This window comes from Embiotoca jacksoni, unplaced genomic scaffold (assembly GCF_022577435.1).
Source record: "Embiotoca jacksoni isolate LCO1_2020_lvr unplaced genomic scaffold, fEmbJac1.0.p SCAF_2, whole genome shotgun sequence".
Classification (NCBI taxonomy): domain Eukaryota; kingdom Metazoa; phylum Chordata; class Actinopteri; family Embiotocidae; genus Embiotoca; species Embiotoca jacksoni.
This window is the reverse complement of record NW_027185340.1, coordinates 17,497,367-17,508,470: the sequence shown is the minus strand read 5'-3', so window position 1 is coordinate 17,508,470 and position 11,104 is coordinate 17,497,367. Positions and strand designations below refer to the sequence as shown.

The window sequence follows — 11,104 nt, the reverse complement described above, 5'->3', positions numbered from 1 at the left end:
ATATAAAAGCACGCAAAAAAAGCGTGATGATCAATAAGGATGTGGAGTCTACTAATACTAGTGGTGTTGATAGTAATCATAAAACCCCAAACCTCAAAACTCCAAAATTAAAGCATTTCTGCCCAAAAAAAGCTATTTTTTTAAATTAGTTTTTACTTTCTATGGTAATGTGTCTTGAAACTGTGACTTGTAAAAAATAGAAAACAAACAAACAGAATATTAAAGTAATTGTCTAGATGTCAAACCATCAGCAGTTTGAAGGAGAAAAAAATGAAAGCGACAGGATCAATAAATGAACAGATAAATGAAGAACAAAATAAATCACTCATGATAGCTCAAAAACTAACTGCTAACCTATTCTACACAATACTTACTGCTGGGATGTTGCACAATGTCTAGCTATAACAACAAACATTATTCTCAACAAGAAGTGCCAAACATGAGCTGAAATTGCTTGACACAAATAAGCCCAACATGAAATATCTGAATAAAGCTTGAAATTCATCTGTGCCTTCCTTTAGTGATATTGGTAGTACTAGTAGTAGAAGTAGTAGTAGTAGTAGTAGTAGTAGCCTTCTTTTAGTGATAGTAGTAGTTTTAGTAGTAGAAGTAGTAGTAGTAGTAGTGGTAGCCTACCTTTAGTAATAGTTGCAACAGTAATAGTAGTAGTAGTAGTAGTAGTAGTAGTAGTAGTAGCCTACCTTTAGTAATAGTTGCAGTAGTGGTAGCAATGGGGGTAGTAGTAGTAGTAGCAGCCTACCTTTAGTAATAGTTGCGGCAGTAGTAGTAGTAGTAGTAGTAGTAGTAGTAGTAGGCTACCTTTAGTAATAGTTACAGTAGCAGTAGGAGTAGTACCCTACCTTTAGTAATAGTTGTAGTAGGAGTAGTAGTAGTGGTAGCCTACCTTTAGTAATAGTTGTAGTAGTAGTAGCCTACCTTTAGTAATAGTTGCAGTAGTAGTAGCCTACCTTTAGTGATAGTAGCAGTAGTGGTAGCAGTGGTGGTGGTAGTAGTAGTGGTAGCCTACCTTTAGTAATAGTTGTAGTAGGAGTAGTAGTAGCCTACCTTTAGTAATAGTTGTAGTAGTAGTAGCCTACCTTTAGTAATAGTTGCAGTAGTAGTAGCCTACCTTTAGTGATAGTAGCAGTAGTGGTAGCAGTGGTGGTGGTAGTAGTAGTGGTAGCCTACCTTTAGTAATAGTTGTAGTAGGAGTAGTAGTAGCCTACCTTTAGTAATAGTTGCAGTAGTAGTAGCCTACCTTTAGTGATAGTAGCAGTAGTGGTAGCAGTGGTGGTAGTAGTAGTAATATGGACATTCTTTCCAGAAAAACTGGTCAACTGTAACAAATGTAATGCTTTATTGATAGATCTGTTGAATTTAGTGTGTGTTGTTCTAGTTTATAGAAAATGAAAACCATTTTTCTCTTAAATAACAGATAACTAATTGTTCAATTATGTCGACAAGATAAAGCTGAATTACCCCAACTATGTAAGTTAGGATTTGGCTTTGTGGGATACATTAAACTTAAGTGTACTTACTTACTTACTTGTGTAAAAGCTACATATTCTTCTTCTGTTTTTCTTACTTCTTATAAATTTTTTTTCTTTCAAGCAGCTGTGCCTGCAGCTGTTCTTCTCTGAAATCAGGGAGAAAATGCTGCCTCTCTGACTTGGTGCAGTCATCGCAACTTCTGCTTTTTTCCTCTCTTCCAAACCAGCTGTGAGGTTGTTAACATAGAAAGGAAAAAAAAAAAAAAGGAAAACAAATATTCTTTGGTTTTGGATTTGTCTTCAATCAGCTGTTCCAAGTCAAAAGCATGATCTTTCGTGAAATAAGAAGTGACTCAGTGGTCTTATATTAATCACAAACAAGAAAGCACAAGCAAGAGTGGATGTTATGATGTTTAAACCATGTTTAATGATGGTTTCAACTGTACAGAGACACTACATGTAAAAGACAACCAGCTGTCTTCAGTTAAATAATCAAAAAGTCAGAAAGTCATACAAAAATATGAATATATTTCTATACAAATTCATATGGAGCTCAGCACGGTAAGAATCATTCACAATCATTTTCACATTCTGTTCGCAAATGGGCCAGATTTGAACATTTAACACATTTAATTAACAATTGAACTCAAGATTCAATAGTTTTTCCCAGTTTTGAATTGCCTCTCCAGCTGCTTGAAATATTCTCACGCTTGAAAAAGAATTTTGAAAGGCTTGATTTTCGCAGTTTCCTCAGTAGACATATGTGAGGAAAGAGAGGGTATTTTAATAACTAACCGCAGGTAAAAAAAAAACCAAAAAAAACCTGTTGCAGCATTTCCTGAAATGTTGACAAACCAAAGCCGAGTTAAAACAGGATGAAAGGACAAAACAAAGCTGTAAAAAATATTTACAAAATATTTTGTGTTTAAGGTAACTCTAAGCAAAAGCTATGTAAAACTTAAAAAACAAAATTTTTAAAATCATTTAATTGAAGTCCTTCAAACATGTGCTGCGATATAAAAGCAAGAGAACAATAAAACCTTGTATTTTGTTGTCCAAAACTTGAGATCGTGCAGTAAATACACCGATGTGATCGACTTATCTTACCACAGTGAAAGTTCTGCTGCTGTATTTTGAAGGGCGTTGATGATTATATCATTGTTTGAATGCACAAAGCCTCAATAACAGCAGCAGCAATAGTTCTTTACCTTGAAGTACGAGTGCGAACAGTAGCTGCCTGTCGCCTGTAGGGGAACGTACTAGTTCCCGTACACTATTTTTTTTTTTTTAGCATAAAAGTCAAACAAACATAATGCTTCCAAGCATTTTTTTTTTCTTTTTTTTTTTTTTGGTAAAAAAGAAAAAGAAAGAGTGAATGTTAAAGGCTTAAAGTGTCCCATTGGTGTTCTCAAATAAATGTTGATGTGATTTCTGATGACAGCGAAGACCTGCTGGCTCTCGTCACTGACGCTCTGTCCACGATGCCCACGTTCTTCATTATCTGCAGCAGCCTCTTCCTGAACTTCTCGCCCACGAACGCGTACAGCACTGGGTTTACGCAGCTGTGAAGCAGGCCCAGGCTCTGGGTGGCAAACATGGCCCGATCCACCGCCATCCTCGCCGGGCAACGGTAGGGCACCAGCTTTGTCCTGAAAAACGTGTCTGCCATCACCGCAATGTGGTACGGCGTCCAACAAAGCAGGAAGGCGACGACCACGAACACGATCACCTTCATGGCCCGTTGCCGCTGAAACCCCCTGCGGATGTGAAGGAGGCGCTTGATGGTTATTCCGTAAGAGGGCAGCATGATGGCCAGGGGGATGACAAAACCCAAAGTGTGGCGGCAAATTCTGGTGGCCAGCCGCCACTCGTCAGCGCTGCTGGAGTCGTATTTCTCGGTGCACACCATGTGGCTCGAGTTTTGAGAACGGAAAGAAGAACTGAAGAAGCCCGGCAGGGAAAAAAGCGCTCCAACAGCCCAGACGGTAGCACAAACTCCCCAGCTGACCCGCTGGCGGTCGGTCTTGCGCGTCTCCATGGCTCGTACGATCACCAGGTAACGGTCCATACTGATGCAAGTCAGGAAGAGGATGCTCGAGTAGAAGCTCAGCTCTTGGAGGACGGTGACCATTTTGCACATCGCATCTCCAAACACCCAGCCTTGCGTAACAGCGGTCGCCCAGAATGGGAGGGTGACGGCCAGCAGGAGGTCGGCGACCGTCAGGTGGAGGAGGTAGAGGTCGGAGGGGAGCAGCGGCTGCTTGTTGAGGACAATCACGAGCCCCACTATCAGGTTTCCGGGAATCGCCAACAGGAAGACGGAGACGTAAAATGCACTGACTGCATACATCGCAACGTCTGGGATGGCCGTGGCGCTGCAGGGCTCCGTGGCGGGATCCAAGTAAAACTCGGATTCATTGTAAGTGAAGTTGAGTTCGTCGTAAATTGAGCTAAAGTTGAACGTAAAAGAAGATGTGTTTGGATCTGAGGACAAAAAAAAAAAATCAAGACTGAATGTTATACCCAAAAAAAAAAAAAAAAAGCATTTAATTTCCTGTTACATCTTAAAACTAACATTGACAAAGCATTTTCAGTCAGAGCCCCCCAAGTTATGGAAGGAGCTGCCTGAGGAAATAAAGGTCTGCAGTCAGTGACATCTTTTAAATCTCTTCTTAAAACATGCTTTTATCGGAGACCCTTAATAATAACGATGAACTTTATTTGTACAGCGCTTTTCTAAACTACAGTTACAAAGTGCTTCACGTACAATAAGCCATTCAAACGAAACTACAAGTGAATTGTAACAAGTCTTCGCAACACAATGAGCGTATAGAGCAACGACAAAAACGAATTAAAACAGGGTATAAAAGAAACGAGTTGAACACTAAAATCAACTGAAATCAGCAGATTTGAGTTGATTTGCGTTGTCAAGACTCGTTACAATTCACTTGTAGTTTCGTTTTAATGGCTTATTGTACGTGAAGCACTTTGTAACTGAAGTTTAGAAAAGCGCTGCACAAAGAAAGTGTGTTATTTTTATGACACATTTTACAAAAGTATGAAGGGGTACAAATGCTCCAACTGCCTGTTTGCCGAGAATACGTGCATCAAATAAATCAGTACCTGTGCATTATATTTCTAAGGATGAAACTACTCACCAGTCATCGTGGTGTCTTCTCTGCGGGAGGCTTGAGTTTATGTCACAAGGAGACAAAGAACAAACACTGTATGTCTCTACACCCCTCCCACCAAAGCCTCATACATGCAGATTAGGATTTGCTCAAGAATTCAAACAGGGAAGTGTCCGTTTCCAATCCTATTTTGGATTTATGTAGTGGATACTACCCTTAGTAATATTTCATTTTACCGTAATATATAACGGTTTTTTTTCATTGTTGGTTCAATTTATTTTTTTTGCTGAATTTTTGTTTATGCATCAATATGAACTATTTTTCATAGTCATTGTTTGTTTGTTTATTCCAAAACTACAGTGCTTCCCCCTTTAACAAACCCAAGGCATGTTATGAATCATTGGTGTCATGAGATCTGCTGTCACACTGTGTGCAAAATTGAAAGAGAAAGCATGAGGCCTTAGTTCACTTGTGATTAATTCTTTGTTGTTTGTCTAAATATTCTGACGACACGGCAATTGTTGCAAAAGCATGAGGCCTTGTTCAAAACAAACGACAAAATGGATGTAAAAAAAAGATGCTCAAGAACTGCAGTATACTAGAAGTGTTAAACTCACATTGTTATTTCAGTTTAGCCTGGTCCTCAGTTTTGTAACATGGATCCTGTTTATTTGTTGCCTATTGTTCATATAGGGAACAAATATATATTACCGTACATGCATACAAAAATAAAGATGATCCCATGCGCAATTCTTCCATACATTTTAGAAATATTAAATATTTTGATTCGTTATAAACTCATTGAAACGGGCTGAACCCTCTATGTTGACATCTGAGAGCGCAGTGAAATTTGAAATATCATAGACCACATGATGAAACCACGCTTCCGCTTGATTACTGCCGCTGAGGAAGTTCCCAGCTCATGACATGCATCCCAGTTGACACATGAGCGCCGAGCATCACATGTCCTGCCACACTTCTCGAGTGTTTCAACTTCCAGTGTCACAAGTGTTTTGTTTTTATTCTAAACTCCAGCGGAAGTCCGTAAACGTGTTTTCAACATATGATCCCTGTGGGATTGTGAAAAAAAAAAAAAAAAAAAAATCATAAAAAATGATTGAGATAAATACCAATAGTGATTTCTGGTTGTAGCACTTTAAAAAGTGTTTCGCAAAGACGTCAACACCAAAAGAGAAGAGAGAAAAAAAAAAGTACATAATACAGAAATAATAAGGGATGTTTAAACATGGTTGTACTAATAAAACACTAAAAACATGAAACAAAAAGATTATTAAAAGAATGCACTTCTGAAAGAGGATATTTCTAACAGAGATTTAAGAGAGGAAAACTAGTCGTCAGCCTTGAACATGAACAGATCTCTGCTGGAAGACCTCGGGCTGCAATCAGGCTCGAAAGGGATTAGCATATCGGAGATGTAATCAGGGGCCAACCCTCAAGTGTGCCTTCAAAATAAACCATTGAATTTATAAAAAAAAAAAAAAAAAATCAGTTCTAAACCAGTGCAGATTTCGAAAATTGGTATGTGAATTAGTTCATTGGATTTAAAAAGCATTCTTGCTGCAGTAGTTTTGACAAGTTAAAAGTTTGGACAGACGGGGGAATCCAGAAAGTTACGATCATCCTGTAGTTGAAAGTGCGGTTGAAAGGATGTCGTTTTTGAAATATTACTGAAGTGCAGGAAACAAGACCGGTCAAGACAGTTCGCTGTCAAAGACGACACTGAAATTCCTGCACTTGGTTTTTAATGGAGGAGGATAGAGAACATTAATGGGGGGAAAATGTGCTCATTGGAGAGTCTGAACTTGTCATAATAGCCTCTAAATTTAACAGTTAAACTGTAGGGAAAAGGCTTTTATGAATATCAGTTTTAAAACGCCTGTAAGACAGGATTGTATTTTGCGTGTCGTTTTGATGGGAGTTAATAAGAAATAGATCTGGGAGACATCTGCAAAAAAAAAAAAAAAAAAAAAAAAAAAAAAAAGGATGGGTCAAAGGTTGACTTTTTGAAAAAGGCTTGAAGTGTAGCTGAAATATTCAGGCACTTGACCGCACGAGAGGGAGGATTTCTTTAAAGAAGTGAGGTGAAAGAATGGGAGAGGATTTTCAATCCAGTAGCTACATTGCTTAGATGTGCTGTAAAAAGGTGCGGTGTATTTTGTAACGTCGTGAGGAGTCCGGGGAGGGTCGGGTAATTGCTTTCCCCGACAGCCTGAACGGTGTACGAGAAATAAAATGGGTGAAAATTCTTCAAATGAATCAGCGAAAGACTCAAGAGGTCGGGGAGGGTTTGTTGTGCCAAAGAAACTAAAGAGAATTTCGATAAGAGCATTTTTAACTACCTCGTCATATTTTTATGAGACTCTCAGCCTTAAATGTTTTTGTTTTTGGCTAAATGTCGCATTAGGAATGGCTTTTGGAAAGCATTCGCTATAAAAAAAAAAAAAAAAAAAAAAAATGTTCCCAAAGCTCTATTTCAGTCCTCACGTCCTCACAGACGAAGCAGTAGGACAGATGGGTTCGTGTCTGCTCGTCCCTACTTGGCCACTTCTAAACTACTCAAAAATGTTGCTCCACTTGCGGTCCACCCACAGAACAGAGACGCTTTCAGACTAACTAGATGCCTTTGTGCAATTTAAAAATCTGCGCCACATGTACAATAATCTCATTCAAAAGCTATTTTCATCCTTGGATGATTGGTTGGAGGGGGGGGGGGGGGGAGAGAAGAAAAAAAAAAAAAAAAAAAAAGCGCAAGTGAAAAGGGGCGACTTTAACATCCAGAAGGCCATAATGTTTAGGTGCTTGGTGCAACAAAGGACATGAAGAAAAGCAGGATTTGGTTGAGTGCAGTGCATCGTTTCAAACTATAACAATGCAAATGCTTTCGGGCTCAAAAAAAAAAAAAAAAAAAAAAAAAAAAAAAGTGTAATTTGTTTTCCTAGGCACTAGATGGTGCTGTAGAATGAAATGCTTGGCTAGTAACAGCAAGGGGCTCTAGGTGGCAGTTCACAGCATGGCAGGTGTTTAGGGCTGATTTGTATTCAAACTTCTCCACAATGTTCTGACGTACGAAGGCGAACTGAAAGGTTTTCACCAACGCCAGCAGAAGAAAATGATCTCCACACAAGGTCTTTGCATGTAAAGGTAAAAAAGAAAAAAAAAAGAAAAGAAAAGAAAAGAAAAAAAAATCTTCTTGCCATATCTCTATAAAAGGCTGCTTACGTGCAGTAATAGCCAACATGACGTATATTTTATTGACATTTGTTGTGACTTAAGTTCTCAAGCAGACAACAGAAAACCCAAAATTGCGGCAGCGAAATTGCTCTAAAATATATTTGGTGAACCATTTTGCCCGTTTTTAAGTGGTCCCCGCCTCGATTAAGGTACAGTTGATGGCAAACAAAAGAGAAGAAAAAAACAACAACAACAACAAAAAAAAACATGAAAACAAAAAACAAACAAACAAAAAAAACCTGTTTAATATCAATCTACCTACCTGTCGTTAAAATTTCAAAACTAACACCTTTGCTTCTCACAGAGTCACTTCGGATACAGTTTGGTTAAGAGAGGGAAGACCCTTAGAAGAATTTCACTTGGGCGTTCAGTCCAAGAACTCTCCGCAACAACTTAAGGCCTTTTTCCACTAAAAAAAAAAAATACAAAACAACAACAACAACAAAAAAAAAAACAAAAAAACAAAGCAGAAACTGATTTCCTGATTTAAAATGACAAGCCTCAACATAAATTAAGAGAAGAAAGTGCATCGAGTGTTCAAGTAGGGTGTGTAGTTTGAGGGAACATAAGACAGGAAGGAAGGGAGGGCGGTGAGGGGAGGGGAGGGGCGGCGTCAGGTTGGTGCGTGGGGAAGGTAACACTGGCACAGAACTTGGCAAAATTTGCAGTGAGATTCAGAGGATGTGGGTGCAGGCCGAGAAGCTTACCACAACTCAAACCACCAGGCCTCCATCGATGACGCAGGGAGTCCCGACGTAGACGTGAGCGCGCTGGGCTGCTCAGCGAGAGCGCCGCGCACGGTAAAAAAACGACACCACCTGACTACGTTAGCCTGTATAAAATGTATGCGAGTAGTCCCTAACGTGGTCGTTTTGAAAAGCCGTGATGGAGAAGGGGGCAGACGGGGTTAAGGAGGAGCCGGGGGGGGGGAAGGAATCGGGATGTCCATAGTTTTTTTTTTTCTTTTTTTTTTTTTCTTTCTTCCCCCTCCCCCTCCACATGATCCCCCCCCCCCCCCCCCCCCCCCCCTCATCCCCAATTTCATCTTTTGGCACGTCGCGGGTCCCTGCCGTTGCTAATGGTAACTGAGGACTTTGTGGCTGCCGGGGGTCCAGCAGCGGTGACCGGAGGCGCTCCGTTGCCAGGAGATCGACCGTTGGTCGCCCCGACGCTCCCAAACGCGGGGTCGCGGGGTGCGCCGCCGGCTGCTGGGTTGTTGTTGTTGTTGTTTGCCGAACGCCGGCATGGCACCGTTACCTGCGGGTTGAGGAGTCCAATTAGGGTCCTCGCATTAAAAAAAAACGGGCAAGTTAAAGCATTTCATCCTTGATGTGATCATTTTCACAAAAGTAAAAAAAAAAAAAAAACATAAGTATAAATAAAGGTTTTTATTAACTGATTGAATGCACCCCCCCCCCTGTTCTTTTAGCTTTAACGTTTCTGAAGCGCTACTACCTTTTTTTTTTTTTTTTTCCACTCCTCCAACATTTACATGACAGAACTGAATGTGATTAACTTCGTGTCTCTTCACTCCTGTAGTTTGTGCCCCCCCTCCCCCCCTCCCCCTCCCTCTCTCTCCGGGCATCTCCGACTCCGGAGCTGCATGTTCCTGGTTTGCAGCGACCGGTCTCAAAGTGTTTACTGTTTTGTCGTGTCCCCGCACCTTTCCCTTTCCGCTCTCCCCTCACCCAACAGGTGGAGGCAGATGGTCGCCCACCTTGAGCGCGGTTCTGTCGGGAGGTTTCTTCCTGTTAAAAAGGAAGGTTATTTTCTCTCTCTCTCTCTCTGTGTAGCCGAGTGCTTGCTTCAAGGGGATTTATGGGCTTTCTCTTCAGTTATATTGTACGGTCCTCACCCGTGTTCTGTAAAGTGGACTGAGATTAGCTCTGATTTGAATCCATCCATTCCTTTTTCTTTCTTTTTAATCATTTTGTCCACGTTTCAAACCTCTACTCAAAACCCACCTTTTCGGAGCTGCTTTTAAACGCGACTGACGTTGTGCCATATATTCTTGTGTGTTATGTTGATCATTTTAACATGGAAAGCACATTTGAGGATCTTGGAAAGCGCCATACAAATAAAAATGAATTATTATTGTTTTCAATCAATCTATCACGCTAATCTCTATAAAACTGAACTGAAATTAATTCTGCCAATTATAAAACAATTTCGATTACCAATGTGTACAAATTATGCTACATAAATAAACTTGCCTTTGGATTCAGGGTCCCAGTATTGTGCACTGACTCAGTGTCACACTGCCAAGGCTTATTGAGACACAGAGGCATTGACAAAGGCATTAATAACATCTGTACTTCACCTACATTGACAAGTCAAATTGTGTGCTGGCAAAAAGCCCCACGGTGTCCACCTGCCCACATTAAAAGAAACTCAAGCAATGAGTGTCTCGTGTCAAATTTGAATTAAAAAAAAAAAAAAAAAAAAAAAAAAGGCAGCTATACAGTGGCTTTGTGAGACCTTCACGTCATTTCATTTGATCAAGGCAAAAGTACGTTGTATGAATGCAAACGTTAAGATTTGTTTGAGAGTACGTAGCGAGTGTAATATTGTACGGAGCATGCACAAACTCTGCCGGTGGTGCCGTCCCTATTTGAATAAAAAGGGAAATGTCACTGACCTGGTGGGGCAGGTGTACCTGAATTCTGATTGGGCGGAGAGTTTCCCCTCTGGTTCTGGTCAGGCTTACCCTGTTGAGGGGGAGGGGGGAGGACAATGTCACCTTTAACACAGTTCCACTGTGGATACAGCAGAGAAGGACAAATGCACAAATTTAAAAAAAAAAAAAAAAAAAAGTTTGACAAACAAGTCAAAACACAAGCGGGTCCAGAACTGGTCTTCAAAATGATCGGTTAAAACGTGGACAGCAGATTTGAGTTCTTCAGAGGACGTCCTTACTGGAGTGAGAACATCGGTGACCACAGTGCTGTGACTATGATCTGCACCCACTCTGGAGGAGATGACACATTTGTTGGACAGCGGGTTTTAAATGGCTACTCACAGACTTGTTTTGCTGGTTCGTTTGGGTTAGCAGCTCTGGGTTTGGTTCGCTGAAGTTGGGCACTTCTGAATACACCATGCAGAACCTACAAAAGACACTCGTACTTTAACATAACATTGTTCGGTTTGGGATGAAAGTTGTATTGCACTCGTCATAGTCTCATTTTTTTTAGTTATTATTCTTCTTTTATCAAAAGAACCATAAAGGCCAGA

At 40.4% G+C, this 11,104-nt stretch overlaps 2 protein-coding genes across 6 annotated transcripts in view; both read right to left on the bottom strand.

Annotated features, from left to right (window-relative positions):
• Positions 1–1,894: 1,894 nt before the first annotated feature.
• LOC138201379 (C-X-C chemokine receptor type 2-like) lies at positions 1,895–8,860 on the bottom strand. 5 transcript variants are annotated; one of them, XM_069154806.1, is made up of 3 exons: positions 8,581–8,860; positions 4,649–4,678; positions 1,895–3,974 (listed from the first exon to the last, which is right to left on the bottom strand). In XM_069154806.1, the coding sequence occupies exons 2-3, from the start codon at positions 4,653–4,655 to the stop codon at positions 2,899–2,901; spliced, it is 1,083 nt and encodes a 360-aa protein (XP_069010907.1). In that variant the 5' UTR covers positions 4,656–4,678; positions 8,581–8,860; the 3' UTR covers positions 1,895–2,898. The 5 variants fall into 5 exon arrangements, with proteins under 5 accessions (XP_069010907.1, XP_069010908.1, XP_069010909.1 ...); XM_069154807.1 differs by lacking the exon at positions 8,581–8,860 and adding an exon at positions 5,239–5,242; XM_069154808.1 differs by lacking the exon at positions 4,649–4,678 and having other exon boundaries at positions 1,895–3,940.
• Positions 8,861–8,912: 52 nt separating this feature from the next.
• Positions 8,913–11,104, bottom strand: part of nabp1a (nucleic acid binding protein 1a) — a gene marked incomplete in the record, with an annotated part of 2,466 nt that continues 274 nt past the window's right edge. Inside the window, 4 exon segments of the mRNA XM_069153646.1 lie at positions 8,913–9,103; positions 9,105–9,130; positions 10,512–10,581; positions 10,893–10,977. Coding sequence (XP_069009747.1) covers positions 8,915–9,103; positions 9,105–9,130; positions 10,512–10,581; positions 10,893–10,977 — 370 coding nt within the window.